Source organism: Erythrolamprus reginae, chromosome 3, assembly GCF_031021105.1.
Source record: "Erythrolamprus reginae isolate rEryReg1 chromosome 3, rEryReg1.hap1, whole genome shotgun sequence".
NCBI classification, from domain to species: domain Eukaryota; kingdom Metazoa; phylum Chordata; class Lepidosauria; order Squamata; family Dipsadidae; genus Erythrolamprus; species Erythrolamprus reginae.
The window spans coordinates 216,522,426-216,538,750 of NC_091952.1; the positions used below are offsets into that span (position 1 = coordinate 216,522,426).

Below are 16,325 nucleotides of genomic sequence, written 5' to 3' on the forward strand. Positions count from 1 at the left end.
CCTGTATTTCTTGCTTGTTCTTTCTCTCAGCAATGATCTATTTTGGAAATTGCACTTCCGTAGCAAGTCAGGATAATCTAGTACAGGGAGATTCATTTTATGACAATGCCCGATAGTCAGTTAAAGAAATGTGGGAAATCTGTTCTTTTAAAATGACCACAATGCCTAATACATCTTCATTTTCTTTCAGTTAGCATTAGTTGCAGGGATATCAAACTGGCAGCATGCGGGCCGGATGAATCATGCACAGGCCACAACAATCACAGCTCCGCAAAGGCAAAAAAAAAATAAATCACGATACATTATGTGATGCCACGTGATGCGATTGAGTTTGACATGCATGTCTTAATGGATACATATACTGTATATATAATAAGAGTTTTTCAAAACTGGTTTTAAAATGGTCTCTTGACAGCATGTTACCATGGATTGCCATTTAATCCACTTCTGCGGCTCTTGGGAATCAAAGAACATGTAGCAACTTTGGATACCTTGACAGAATGTTATAAACATGTCCATTAATTCTAAACTCAAAATAGAATGTATTTTTCACTTAGATCTTTTAGTGTTGTTTTTTTCAAATATATATTTTTTTTAATTTTATAAGATACTATATTTTATTTTATTTTCTAATTGACATGGATGTTGCTGATTTGTTGTCAGCAAGTAAGCATGTAACTCTCCTTTAGTGCTCAGATGAGCTCCTTGGTGTAATTGAAGTCAATTTTTGAAAATGTTCAGTAGTATATGTAACATCATTATTCAAAGCATTTATTTCTTCCACTCCACATAGCATTTTATAAAGACCACATAGCTTATTCTAATGCCTTACAGGCTTTTCCTCAAGCATTCACCAAATGTTACTGAGCTACAATTTTCAGCATTTTTTATTACTGAAATATAGAACAACACTTCAGAGACACATTTTCCCACATTGCTTAAAAAGTGATATTGTTATGAATGTAAAAGGCTGCACGTTCAGGCATTCAATATCAGACTGTAGGCCAAACAGGCTCAGATAAATAGTTTACATTCATAAGAGAAAGATGTTTTCTGTGATATGAACATAGGAAGATAATTCAATCCCTTGCTCTGCTAAAAATAACATTTTAAAAATGAAAGCAGAGGTTATTGTCATGAAGATATAAAAGCAAGGGCTTTAACATTGCTCAACCACCACCGTATCCTTTGATTAAATCTTGAAGTTTCCATAAAGATAGAAATACAGGAAAATTGAAACAGGAAAAAAGATGTTTTAGGGGAGGCTGATCCGAAGAAATGTCAAAAATTCTAGTTTGTAATATAAATTTTAATTCTTCTGTATTGTGCTTTTCATTTCATTATTTCTTCATTTATATAATTTTAGAATTGGATAATTTTTATCTTTGTATTCAGCCACAATGCGTCTTATGCTTTTATTAATTAATTAATTCAATTTGTATTGTTTTTAAAAAGCAGAGGATTTTAGAATTACTGAAATGCATTAAAATTTGGAACTTGCAGACAAACGTAATTCAGAACTAAACATTTAATACTTTTATTCAACTGTACTTAAAATGGGATTGAATATTATATTGCTAGTGTTCACTAATCTATAGAAATTATATTCTATAGGATTTGTCTTTTTCTAGTCAAGTTAAAAAAGATTCTGAATAAATATATAATGATGACAATAATAAAAAAGGAAGACAACTGCATCTGAACAAAATTATTTATTTATTATATTTATTACACAAAGAACATAATGGCAATGAAATTAGAATATTTAAATAAAGAAACAAGCTTAAATCTTCTTATTGCTGAGAATCAGGCAGCCTACAATTTAATTTATAATATTCCTTGAACCAAACTTCTTTACAAAAATATTCAAACATCCGAAGGAAATTTGGAATACTTGAATAATCAACTTGTTCCACCCTGAACGATTCTTCCAATAGCTCTCTGACAAGTTATTATTTAATCGGATTAATAACAAAATACAGATCCATTTGTGTCTGTGATTTATATACAATTTTTCCATTTAAAATGGTAGTGCTTTTAGTCCAGAAAATAGAAGATCACGTTTGTCAAACTTGTGTATATGCCATATTTATAAAACACTTTTCCACTTGAAGTTAGAATTTTCATATACTGTAACAGAAAGAAGGATCATAGAAGTAATGTAATCAGTAAAACATCTTTAATGCCCTAAGCCAGTGATGGCGAACCTATGCCACCTGTGCCACAAATGGCACGTGGAGCCATATTGGAAGTCACGCGAGGCGTTGACCTATGTCAGCACCAGTGCACATGTGTGTATTGGCCAACTATTTTCGGCCTCAGGGAAAGCAGTTTCACCCTCCAGAGCAGTGATTTTCAACCTTTTTTGAGCTGCGGCACATTTTTTACATTTACAAAATCCCGGGGCACCAACCAAAATGACACAAAATGACACTCTAACACAGTACATATTACACATATAGTTAATAATATAGTTTCTAAATGTATTTATACTCACTTAGTGTGAAACCTGAGCCTGTTTCAATGAACACAAAAGGGATATCCTGGCAGGAATGGTAGCTTGGGGACCCAAGTTTAATTTCCCCACAGCACACCTGAGTATGTCTCATGGCACACTAGTGTGCCATGAGACATACTGCTTGGCACATACTGCTACAACAATAAGACATACTGCTTGGCACACTGCTTGAAAAACACTGCTCCAGAGGCTTCAGGGAAGCCCCGGAGTGTGAAAAATAGCCCAATGGGCAAACTGGAAGTCCATTTTTTCAAACTTCCGGTTGCCTGTCTGGCCATTTTTTCACTGTCCCAGCACAGCGGAGGTGTGCATGCATGGGGAGAAGGGAATGATGATATGCCAAGAAGCATTTTGTCTGATACTTTTAGTCATTCTTTTAACCACGTTTATAATATTTTTAAAACAAAGTTATTTTATTCACCAAATAAAATATATATAAAGGGTATTGGTTAACAATCTTAACAACCACAATTGGGAATGGCAAATTCCATTGCCGTTGTTAAGTGAGACATCATGTGAACATGATTCGCTGGCTCCTCCATTGGTTCTGTTGTGGACAGCCCAAATCCTGACCATGTGACTGTGGGGAAGCTATGATGAGCATAGTTATGCGGCCTTGTAATTTCATCTTCCTTTCATTACTCAGTATCCAACAATGTAATTGTTATATATAAATAATGAAGTTACTTACCAACTTTCCCTTCTTTTTTTAGCTTGTTCAAGTGATGATTGAGATTAATTTCTGCAGCTGGATGCAAATGGACAGGTGTGTCCTGGAATAAAGCATTCAAACAAGGGATATTAATGGAACTTCACTTTTTAAAAAACAAAACAAGGAGAACTCCTCAAATTTGGTACAGATTAAAACATTTTTCAGGCTTTGAGGCAAAGGGCAAAAAATGTTCTATCAATTCCAATTTTAAAGTGGGGAGAGGAAATCGTTTAGCCCTATCTTAAATCTTATACATTTTATCTGAATAACTTTACTTTTTCCAGGTCATCTCATGAATTTTTATTAGACGATTATCCTCAACTTCAGAGTGCAGAGGAAACTTCATAAAAGTTGTTTCACAGAATTCTAGTAGCAATTATTCTTCTAATATAATCTTACAATTAAATCATGAAAACCAGAAAACAACCCAAATCAAAAAGGAATGAAATAATAACAACAACAATAACAGAGTTGTAAGGGATCTTGGAGGTCTTCTAGTCGAAACCCCTGCTTAGGCAGGAAACCCTACACTACTTCAGACAAATGTTGTGAAGTATTGTAGGGTTTACTGCCTACGCAGGGGGTTGGACCAGAAGACCTCCAAGGTCCCTTACAACTCTGTTGATGTTGTTTCTGTTGTTGTTATTATTATTATGATAATATTTACCACTCAAAATTCTATGAAACAAATTTTATAAAGTTTCCTCTGCACTCTGAAGTTGAGATGACCTGAAAAAAGTAAAGTTATTCAACTTTATTCAACTTAAAGTTGATAAAGATAATACAACCAGATAGAGACAAGGAAAAGAAAGGAGGTTTCATCACACATTCCAAAGTTTTGGGCAATGAGCCAGGTTTTCAAGACTCTTTGGATCATCAGTAAAATGGTAAGGGAACCTCATTCCAGTGGGTAATTGCTGCTACAGAGAAAGTTGTGTTTTTATTTTTGTTCTACTTTAGTTGAAGTTACTAAAAAAGGAAAGAAACTGGTGTTTTTGGAAAAAAAACTAAGCAAATTTTATAAAAAATATGTCTGATTTTGAAAGATCTGCTTGAAGTCTGAACAAAGCATTCTAATCTTTAATATTTTTGTATTAATACGATGTACTTTCTAGCAAACTACTTGGTACAATATATATTATGGTTTCTGAAAGCAAGTACACATACATGGTGTCCTTTAGATAAAAGCTATTCTTGCTATGAATCCTTGCTTTCTTTTATATTGCATTGCTTTCTGCATAACTGATATGTATTCCTAACCCAAGCCAGACGCCATCTGTACCTTGTAAACGATTTTCACAAGTTCCCGTGTTGTGAGAGTTTTCCCAGCATTCTCAACCAGGACGTGTAGGATTTGCTGCTCCCGTGCATTTCTATGTAAAATATATTCTTGGATTTTAGCTCTTGCTTCTTTTATTACTGGCCCATGTCCTATAAAGACAACAACAGATGTTTCTTTAACCAAAATTCCTGTGAAAACTTACTAATTAATAGTGCTTTTCAAGAAGAGACAAATTGTTCATGTCTAAATTAACACAAAACAGCTCAACAGCTTCTAATTTATTTGTTGCAGCACCTTTCCTCTGGGGTGGGACCCCACAGACACAGATGTCTCATCCCTCCAAACATTCAGGAATCTATTAAATGCTTTCTTCAATTTATGCCTTCAAGGCATATATGATATGCCTTGAAGAATGATAAAGAATTAGACCTCATAGATTGGACCCCACCCCCGATTCTATGTAATAATCTTTGGGTTACTCGATACTTCTATCTTTTTCAAAAACATTTTTAATTGTAAGCCACCCAGAGTTTTGGGATCCAAAGGCCGGTATATTATGTAAAGAAATAAATGAGAATTGTGATAAAAATACTGGATGGGCTGAAAAATGTACAAGTTTAAGTCTTTGACGAATATGAAGCCAATTCAGTTATCCTACAGCTTTGGTTTCATCTACATTTCATAATAATAGGTATGGGGATAGAAGAACTTCTACTCCTTCTAGACCAGTGTTTCCCAACCTTGGCAACTTGAAGATATTTGGACTTCAACTTCCAGAATTCCCCAGCCAGCGAATACTGGCTGGGGAATTCTGGGAGTTGAAGTCCAAATATCTTCAAGTTGCCAAGGTTGGGAAACACTGGTCTAGACCATCTTGCATTCCCAGAGAAAAATACAGGATAAATAAATACAGTAAGTGGATATATTGTACAATGAGTTCAATTTGTTACATCCCTAAACATCATTTTAAAGCAGGTTGAATCTGACAAGACTTTCGGCTTAAATATTATTGTCATATTCCATTTCCACAATTTCTTTCATAGATTAGTTTGGAAGTGCGGAATTCTGAATACTGTTTTCCTTATGGGGAATTGGGGAGGGGTGATGGTGGAAAGACAGAGAAAATGAGTGTAAAGAACAGACATTTTAGCAGTCAAAGGACATTTCACAAGTCAAGTAAATAGAGGATACATTTCATTTACTAGGAAGGAAACAGCAAATTATATTACAGTCTAAAGCACAATGAAAGTGAAATAGTGTTTTATTTAAATAAAAAACATCACAGTGACCACTTTCTATGATGCTCCAGATGTAGATTTACAAGGTGAGAGACTCTGAAAGCTGGAACATTTCAGCACAGAATAATCTCTTCTGGAGAGAGAAAAAATACAAAATATCTTGCAAACAGGAGTCAATCAGAGACACCCATTTCTATTTCCACAGTATCCATGATTATAGAACATTGAGTTAAAAAATACTTGGGGCAAAGAGCTAATATAATTCATATTAAATGTACAACTTACCTGGGTATATTAGATCAGCTTTGATTCCCAGAAGTTTTTCCAATGATTTCATGTAGTCATAAAGGTCTTCAAATACAGCTGTTCCTTCTCCTAAAATACAATCACCAGAAAATATTGCATTTTCTTCTAGAAGATGTAAAGCCATGTGGTCATCCGTATGCCCTGGGGTATATAATACCCTGCAGAATGACAGAAAAGTGAAACGTGATTGTAATATTCAAGTCATACATTGAAGAAAGTTATTGCAGTGGCAAATGGAGATACATTTAAAAAGCTCAGATCCAAAATTTAAATTCATTTAATTCTTCTTCTGTGGAAGCAGAGCTACAAGCAAATTTTTCTTTGTAAAAATATTTTTAAAATAAGGGCAAACTTTAACTACCCATAATTTAAGATAAATCTCCTAAAGAAACCGACCGAGTAGGTCGGAGAACTGGCAAATACCTCTGGCTGGCCCCAGAGTGGGGTAGGAATGGAGATTTTGCAATATCCTTACCCAGGAGTGGGTGGGAATGGAGATTTTGTACAACTTTTTGTAATATTCTTTCCACAAGAGTGGGGAAGGGAATGGGGATTTTGCAGTATCCTTCCCCTGCCACACCCATCAAGCCACGCTCACAGAACCAGTAGGGGGGGGAAATGAATTCTACAGGTATACAGACAATCTTTGACTTAAAACAGTGGACAAATTGTACTGAGAAAAGAGCATCACTTAAAGATATTGGAGCCTGAGCACACACCTGGAAACCCAACTTATTTAGGGTTTTGAAGAAATTTAGTTTTGAATGTTGTGCAGAAAATGTTATTAGAAACCAGTAACTCTTGGAAGAATAGTGACATATTACAGAGATAAGGGGCGAGTACAAGTGAACTAGAGTGCCTTCATTCCCCTGTCCTATTGCTCTCCTATATCTCCTATATCTTTCTTCTATTCCTATATCTCTTCTTCTATTCTTTCATTGATATGTTTTATTCCTATATCTTCTCTTCTATTCTTTCTTAGATATATTTTACTATGAGTATATCCTCTATAACCTTCATTATGTATTTTACTATGTGTATACCCACTAAAACCCTCATTGTGTATTGGACAAAATCAGTCAATCAATCAATAAATAAAACATATGCATTAAAGGTAAAAGTTTCCCCATACAATCATTTCCTACTCAATGGGGCAATGCTCATCTCCGTTTCCTAAGAGAGCCATCCTTGTCTGAAGACACTTCTGTGGTCATGTGGACAGCATGACTATCTGCCAAGGCTCACGGAAAATTTCCACTGATGTTTTAATTGCTGAGTCATCGCACCCCTATTCATTAAAGCAGGGGTCTCAAAACCTGGCAACTTTAAGACTTGTGGACTTCAACTCCCAGAATTCTACAGCCAGCTCTGCATTAAAGGCTAGGGAAAACATATAATTTACTTTAACAATCTCACAAGCCCTTTTAATTCTGAAATAAAAATTTGCAAATGAACAGAAAAGAAATGTGTACATGAAAAACTTGCAAACATCAATATGAAATGTTAACATTTACCTCAGAGTAGCTCCCTCTGTATTTAAAACATCTCCATCTCTTAAGTACACATACTTTTGCTTTCCGTTTATTACTTCTTCTTGAGGTGGGTTACGTGGAAGCTTGCTGATGCAATATTCATAACCTAATTTAAAAATTAAATAATGTGTATCATATTAGAATTTAGATGAAAATTCATACACCCCTTTTAAAAAAAGATGGTATTTCTAGATTGATCTTAAACAGACTTATAAAATAGCTTCAAATGATTTCAAATTTTGGAAACTGGTTAATGCATTTAAAAGGTTGCTTTGTGTTATTAGTGTTTTATTTTTACTGTTTTTTTTTAACAAAATGGATTTATGTTATTATACAAGTGCAGATTAATCAAGGCAGAATATAGGTTCTATGCTAGTGATGGCGAACTTTCTCCCCCTCGGGTGCTGAAAGTGGTACATGTGCACTATCGCATGCATGTGTGTGCCCACACCCATAATTCAATGCCCCCATGCTGACCTGCCCCCGCATAAGTGCACGCAACTCCCCGTGCATGTGCATAAGGCCCCATGCCTCATTTTGGGCCTAGCAGGCCTCCCTGAAGTCTCCAGAGGCTTTTTTGGAGCTTGGGGAGAGCAGAATCGGCCTCTCACTCCCGGAGGCCAGAAATTGCCTATCTCCTGACTTCTGGTAGGCCCGGTAGGCCCATTTTTTGCCTTCCCCAGGCTCCAGAGACTTTTTGGAGCTTGGGGAGAGCAGAAATGGCCTCTCAGTCCTGAAGGCCAGAAATTGCCTATCTCCTGACTTCTGGTAGGCCCGGTAGGCCCATTTTTTGCCTTCCCCAGGCTCCAGAGGCTTTTTGGAGCTTGGGGAGAGCAGAAATGGCCTCTCAGTCCTGAAGGCCAGAAATTGCCTATCTCCTGACTTCTGGTAGGCCCGGTAGGCCCATTTTTTTGCCCTCTCCAGGCTCCAGAGGCTTTTTTGCCTCCCAGGAAAAAAAGAACACCCTCCTAGAGCCTTTGTAAGAGCCCTGTACTTAACTGGCATCCAAAATAGGCCGTGTGGAGACTCCTGGGAGGAGAGGTGTGGGACCAGCCAAAAATCAGCGGCCCGGTGCCTGCATGCACGCTGGAGTTGAGCTAGAGCAACAGCTCATGTGCCCACAGAAATGGCTCCGCGTGCCACCTGTGGCACACGTGGCATAGGTTCACCATTACAGTTCTATGTTATGCATGCTGCCTATTATTCAAATCATTATGACAACCACCTTACTACAGTCTAGCAAGACCTTTGTGCGTTAACGATTTGTTTTTTTTACAATACCAAATTCTACAACCTTAACCGGTTCTAGTGAAACGACTGTTAAAATACATATCAGCAAACACCCATGCAAATATTAATACAATCAATGTTCTTTAATTTGCAAAGAAGTTTCATTTCCTGCTCTCATGAAGAGATTTGAAAAGACCCATTTCTTCAGGATTTTGGAGTAGCTTGACTTGAACAAAGTCAATACAGTTGAGGAAAACACTTGTTTTGGTGTTTGGGAGATAATTCAGCTCACCATAGTAATAACGTAATTTAGGTTGGGGCTTACTTTTAAAAATAGAACAGATCATACACATACTTTGAGATAAAAACCCTTCTATTTAAAATAAATGTTTGACTTTCCACATTCAAAAAAAAAAAGCTGAAAGTTTCAAGTAATACATAAATAAAAACAAAATATTTATTTTAACCGATTTTTGTGTACTTAAATCCACAAAACTGATACAAATCAGTTTTCTTCCCAAATCAGCAACAGAAAGAAGACGGCATCTTTGGGTAAAAATAAAAGTATTGCAAGAGTCAGGGTTATTTAAAGATAAATTCCTTAGTTTAACACAAATGGCAAATGTCATATTTTTATAATACAGGCTGTCTCAATTTATGACCAAAATTGAGACCACAATTTATGTTGCTAAGCAAGGTGATTGTTAAGTGAGTCGCACCTGATTACGGTATATGTCCTTTTTAGCTCCATGGTTGTTAAGAAAATCACTATAATTGTTAATTGGATCACGCAGTTGTTAAGCGAACCCGTTTTCCCCCTTTGACTTTGTCAGAAGTCAGCTGGGAAAGTCAAAAGTGGCAAAGACATGATTACAGGATGCTTCAACCATCATAAATGCATGCCAATTGCCAAGCACCTTAATATTGATCAAATGACTGTGATAAATGCATTAAATGCAAAGACAGGTTGAAATTCAACTTTTCAGCACTGTTTTAACTTTGAACAGTTACTAAACAAATGGTTCAAAGTTGAGGTCACCCCGATCTTGATTTTTGCTAGCTTTATTTTTGGTTAAACATATTTACAAGTGGTTAATTATTCTCCCCATGTCTGTTAATGTATATTTAAGCCCAACGTTTTGACATCATTTCTCCTTTGCCTATCTATTATATAACATTTTCTGTATAACTCTAATCTGCTTTGTATACAAAGTACACGAATTTTAAAAACTGCAGAAAATACTTACTGGCTGGAATCTTTTCACAAATATCGGATATGCCTCCAGTGTGATCATGGTGCCAGTGAGTTACTAAAATTTCCTGGATGGAAATGTTGAATTCATGGAGTGTTTGTTTCAAACAGCTTATATATTCAGGGACAGATGGCTCTCCGGTATCTATTAAGATCCTTCTATAATACAAACAGATTATGTCCATAAACATCAATTAATAAAAAATGATGCTAGCAACCTTTTCATCCGGGTTAAGAAAGTGTAATGTGACATGAAAATAAATATAAGAACAATTACTCAATGGAATAGCTTGCCTCCTAGAGTTGTGGATGCTCCATTACTGGAGGTTTTCAAAAATTGCTTGGACAACCATTTGCCTGACCTAGTATAAGACTCCTGCCTTAAGCAGGGGGATGGACTAGAAGACCTCCAGCCCTATAATTCTATGTTCTATTTCTATATCACATTTCTTTTGTGTAATTCTTAATCCTAAAGAAAATTATAGGAAATGCGTATCAATAAATCAAACTGGTCATATAAGCCTTTTCAGTTGTCACTAAGCAGCTTACTCTCAAAATCACTAAATAGTGAGATGGGCAGCATATAAATTTAATAAATAAAATTCCATATCAGGAAAAATAAGCACACTCGTTCAAATACCCCAAAGAAAAATATTTAAGGACACGTCTGCTTTTAAAGAGTGCTTGAAGAGCAAGACTGCATTGTCTTTCTAAAACCATTAAATTTGGAGCCAGACAGTGGAATGCTGTTGCAAAGTAGTCTCTTAATTTCATAACGTTGAACTCTGCAGCTAACAAGCCTATGGGATGAAAGATAAATGGTGGAAAAAATCCAGAAAAAATCCAATCTGGTGAACAAAAGAAATGATTCTTTATACCAAAATGAATCAAATATGATCCAATAAAAATGTAATAAAGAAAAACTTGTCCACAGAAAGGGAAAAATATTGCAGTTAGAGCAGAGCAAGAGCAAAATAAACAAGATTCCAAGTAAGACTTATATTGCCTAAGAGGAGATAAATTGTAATAGCCAAAATTCCAGATTGGGCTCTGTAGATAGAAGACCCAGACATGTTTGAATTTTGAATTTTATTAAATTTATAGGTTGCCCAATTCCTGACAGACTCTGGTAAATAACCATGGTATTTTCTGACACGGGATTAGCACCCTTTCAAAATAGTGTGAGGTTCATATTCAGATACAGCCCAAACGACTCCTCTTTGCTGTGTACCTCTTCCTTGCCTGCAATCTCTTAGTTGAGCAACAGCACTAGAATCTGCCTGCACTTGTCCAGCCAGTTCCCACTAAGCAGTAAGGAGACTCATTGGTGGTTTCCCCCTCCCCCTCCACTAAGGCAGTGCTTCTTTTTAAAGAAATAATAGTTCTTAAATTTCAAAACCAAACATTAAAACACCAAGTAACCTAAAAGGGAAAAGGAAAAGGAAACAGCAAAACAAATTAAAAGTGATAAAAAGAATACAAACATTTTATAAAATGCTGACCCCCAACAATTTCAGCCAACAAATCTTAAAAGTTGTCAAGTTTAACACACTTTATGGTAAGGGAAAAGAAGAGTGGTTTTTTTCCTTAACTGGTCCAGCAAACAGCACCACTTACAGGATCTGTCAATGAAGTGGAATAGATGTTTAAAAATTTCTGTGAGCTTAAAGACTGGAGAACAGCCTTTAAATACAGCAATGGAAGAGTCCCGGGCTTGCATTCCTAAGGGAATAAGACTCTGGAATTAACAATAGGATTTCTGAATAGAGAAGATTGCATTGTAACAGTCCCAGGTTGCAGGAATGGCTTTAACATTGATTGATTGATTTATTAGATTTGTGTGCCATCCATCTGGTTCAAAGGCGACTTTAACTACACACATAGCAATAAATACGGTTTCCAATGTCTTTTCCTCCCCAAATGCTTATGGATTTGCCTTCTTCTTTAATAGGAAAGTGAACACAAAAACAAGGAGGCACAATCTGAGGTCTTAACCATAAAACGTATCAGACTTAATGAACTCAATCTGTATAGTCTGGAGGACAGAAAGGAAAGGGGGGGGGGGGGGGATGACGACATGATTGAAACATTTAAATATGTTAAAGGGTTGAATAAGGTTCAGGAGGGAAGTGTTTTTAATAGGAAAGTGAACACAAGAACAAGGGGCACAATCTGACGTTACTTGGGGGAAAGATCAGAAGCAACTGAGAAAATATTATTTTACTGAAAGAGTAGTAGATGCTTGGAACAAACTTCCAACAGACTTGGTTGGTAAATCCACAGTAACTGAATTTAAACATGCCTGGGATAAACATACTGTATATCCATCCTAAGATAAAATACAGGAAATAGTGTAAGGGCAGACTAGATGGACCATGAGGTCATTTTCTGACGTCAATCTAAATGTTTCTCCCGGCATCACGCAATGTACAATACCTGTACAATAAGGAGGAATCACATCAATTAATACTTAAGAGCAGATCAGGAGAAAGAGGAGGTCCAAATAGGAATTCCCAGGGAAGCCCTCGAGTTTCGAGTAAACGGACCGAAGGCTCATGCTAAGAAAGCGCGTCACACACACAGAGAGATACACCCACCGCCTCCAGCCAACAGATCCGAAGGAGCTGGCCGGCCGGCCGCGTCTACCCCTCGCCCGAGCTGCTTCTTACCCACCTGGGCCCGGTTCCCACCACGTAGGTGTTGGTCCCCTGCAGCGTCATAGGCCCGGGGTTACAGCCCAGGACGCGAATCACCCGCGCCGACAACTTCTCCATTTTGGGCAGCGCCGACAACATCTTCGCAGGCGCCTAAGATCGCCGCCAGCCTTGAAAAGACGGGCGGAGAGAGAGCGAGATAGACCGAAGAACGAAGAGATAGTAAAAAGGCTAGAGTGACAACTTTGGAGACTTGACTTGTTTGGCTGCCTGTCCTACTGTCCTCGTTCGTCCGTATTTACTCTGTGTTAATATCACTGCTTGCTCTCTTGTATATGTTCTGACAAAATAAATAAGTAAATAAAATAAACTTGGCTGGAAATCGGGAATCCGAGGTCGCGGCTCCCACGCAAGCTGGGGAGGGAAAGGGGCGGCTGAGAACCACATCCATTATGTAGAAGAGATAAATAGAGAAGCGCTTTTAGCAATCATGGGAGAAGTTTGTTTCTAAAAGATGTATTTGTCAGAAACAATAAATTTCCTACGTTATATATTCTATAATATTGTTGAATCAAAAAAGTTACTTCTAATCAGCTGGTCTTCTGGCTAAATAAATCAGAATACAAAATACAAACGTTATTTATTTATTATTTATTATTTTATTTATTTTATTTATTTTTATTTATTTATTTATTTTGTCAAGTACATACTAGTTGTATACAAAGATATAATATTTATATACATGATACTAGTAAAAGAAACAGGGAGGAAATGAACTTGTAGATGACCCTCGCTCTGTCAAAGACCTTGGAGTACTCATATCCAACCGCCTAAATGCTAGAGCCCACTGTAACAACATTGCCAAAAAAAACCTAAGAGTTGTTCATGCAATATTATGTAACAACATTGCACTGCTAACCAGAGCATACAAAACATTTGCTACCCTGTTTCCCCGATAGTAAGACACCCCCGATTGTAAGACGTATCGGGGGTTTCAGGGGGGTCGGCTAATATAAGCCGTACCCCGAAAGTAAGACATATGTCTTACTTTCGGGGAAACACGGGGGTATTGCCGGGGGGGGAGCCCGATGATGTCGCTTCCAAGCTCCCCGCGCACCCCTCGCCTTCGCCTCGCTGCGGCGCCACCGCCTCTTCCCCGGCTCGGCAAAGCAAAGGACGGCGCTGGTCCGAAGCGAGCCGAGCGGGCGGCAGCTTGCAGCGAAGGCGCTCGTCCCAGCAACCGAGTCCTGCCGAGGCTCGGCTGCAAGCGGCCAGCGAGGCCGACCAGCTCTGAGGCGAGCGGCCGGAGCTGCGCCCTCCTTCGCCCGCCTCCTTTCCGGCAGGCAGGTGGGGCTGCCCAACTGCGCAGAGTGGCTCCTCCCCTCCAGACACACGCTTCGCCGAACATGCGTCTGTGGCTCCACACGTGCATGCCGCTTGGAGCCCTGAGGTTGAACTTGGAACTCACGAGGCTCCTGTCCCGCGGCTGCCCTTCTGGACTCTGGGGAGATGCCTTCAGGAATGCGACCCTTTCAATTTTTTTCCAATGTAAGACATACCCCGAAAGTAAGACGTAGTGGGGCTTTTGGGGGTAAAAAGAAAGTAAGACACTGTCTTACTTTCGGGGAAACACGGTAGACCAATTCTAGAATATAGCTCACCAGTCTGAAACCCGCATTGCATATCAGACATTAATACAATCAAGAGATATTTTACAAGAAGAGTCCTTCACTCTTCCAGTTGCTCCACCAGACTTGAAATACTACAATTAGACAATTTACAACTACGTCACCTCTGATCTGATCTAACTAGTTCATAAAATCATATACCAAAATGTCCTTTCTGTTAATGACTACTTCACCTTCAACCGCAGCAATACACGAGCATGTAATAGATTCAAACTAAATGTAAACTGCTCTAAACTCAACTGCAGAAAATACAACTTCAGCAATGGAGTGGTTAATGCCTGGAATGCACTACCTGACTCTGGCTTCTTCCCCAAATCCCAAAAACTTCAACCTTAGATTGTTTACAGTTGACCTCTCCCCGTTTCTAAGAGGTCTTTAAGGGGCGTGCATAAGCGCACCATTGTGCCTACCATCCCTGTCCTAATTACTTTTTATTTATTATTATTTATTAATTGGATTTATATGCTATATTTTAACTTATTTTATGTTTATATAAACTACTATAGTGAAGGAAATGGTTCCTTCACTATTGTTGAGAGAGAGGAGGGGCAGGTGGGGGGGAGCAACCTAGTATTTGGGTAAAAAAATTTTTTTTCTCCATACGAACTTCTTCAATACATTTTAAAATATTTTCATATTAGTATAATAAAAACAGTATCGAGTTAGTACATTATTTATAATTAATCTCCCAAAATTATTAATTCCCAATTAATTACTTCCAATTAATCAGTCCAATCCCCCCAACCTTGACCTCTAATTTTGTCATCTAGATCAGTGTTTCCCAACCTTTTTTGAGCCGCGGCACATTATTCACATTTTCAAAATCCTGGGGAACATTGAGCGGGGCGGGGGGGGACGCAAAAAAGTTTGGACAAAAAAAATCTCTCTTCCTCCCTTTCGCTCTATTTCTCTCTCCCTCCCTCTTTCTCTCCCTTCCTCTTTCTCTCTCCATCCCTTTCTTTCTCCCTTCCTTCCTCTCTCTTTTGCTCTTTCTCTCTCCCTCCTTCCCCCCTCTTGCTGTCTCTTTCCTTCTTTCCTTTCTTTCCTTTCTTTCTCTCTCTCATTCTGTCTCTCTTGCTATCTCTTTCTCTCTTCCTTCCTTCCTCTCTCTTTTGCTCTTTCTCTCTCCCTCCTTCTCCCCTCTTGCTGTTTCTTTCTTTCTTTCTCTTTCTCTCTCTCTCTCATTCTGTCTCTCTTGCTGTCTCTTTCTCTCTCTCATTCTTTCTCTCTTCCTTCCTTCCTCTCTCTTTGCTCTCTTTCTCTCTCCCTCCTCCCCCCTCTTGCTGTCTCTTTCTTTCTCTCTCTCTCTCATTCTGTCTCTCTTGCTATCTCTTTCTTTCTTCCTTCCTTCCTCTCTCTTTTGCTCTCTTTCTCTCTCCCTCCTTCCCCCCTCTTGCTGTCTCTTTCTTTCTTTCTCTTCTCTCTCTCTCATTCTGTCTCTCTTGCTGTCTCTTTCTCTCTCTCATTCTTTCTCCCTTCCTTCCTCTCTCTTTGCTGTCTTTCTCTCTCCCCCCTTTCCCCCTCTTGCTGTCTCTTTCTTTCTTTCTTTCTCTTCTCTCTCTGTCTCATTCTGTCTCTCTTGCTGTCTCTTTCTCTCTCTCATTCTTTCTCCCTTCCTTCCTCTTTCTTTCTCTCTCCCTCCTTTCCCCCTCTTGCTGTCTCTCTTTCTTTCTCTCTCTCTCATTCTGTCTCTCCTGCTATCTCTTTCTTTCTCTCTTCCTTCCTTCCTGTCTTTTGCTCTTTCTCTCTCCCTCCTTCCCCCCTCTTGCTGTCTCTTTCTTTCTCTTCTCTCTCTCTCTCATTCTGTCTCTCTTGCTATCTCTTTCTCTCTTTTCCTTTCGTTCTATTTCTTGTTCTCTCTCTTCCTTTCTTCTCTGCGGAGGCCGACAAAGCTTTTTCCGGGTAGGCTGGCT

At 38.3% G+C, this 16,325-nt stretch overlaps 1 protein-coding gene across 2 annotated transcripts; it reads right to left on the bottom strand.

The window, feature by feature from the left end:
* Nucleotides 1–1,699: 1,699 nt before the first annotated feature.
* On the bottom strand, nucleotides 1,700–13,005 carry LACTB2 (lactamase beta 2). Of its 2 annotated transcripts, none has more exons than XM_070749187.1 (7): nucleotides 12,744–13,005; nucleotides 10,066–10,229; nucleotides 7,571–7,694; nucleotides 6,036–6,214; nucleotides 4,513–4,661; nucleotides 3,210–3,291; nucleotides 1,700–2,130 (listed from the first exon to the last, which is right to left on the bottom strand). In XM_070749187.1, the coding sequence occupies exons 1-7, from the start codon at nucleotides 12,863–12,865 to the stop codon at nucleotides 2,090–2,092; spliced, it is 861 nt and encodes a 286-aa protein (XP_070605288.1). In that variant the 5' UTR covers nucleotides 12,866–13,005; the 3' UTR covers nucleotides 1,700–2,089. The 2 variants fall into 2 exon arrangements, with proteins under 2 accessions (XP_070605288.1, XP_070605289.1); XM_070749188.1 differs by having other exon boundaries at nucleotides 10,066–10,226; nucleotides 12,744–12,960.
* Between the last annotated feature and the right edge of the window lie 3,320 nt (nucleotides 13,006–16,325).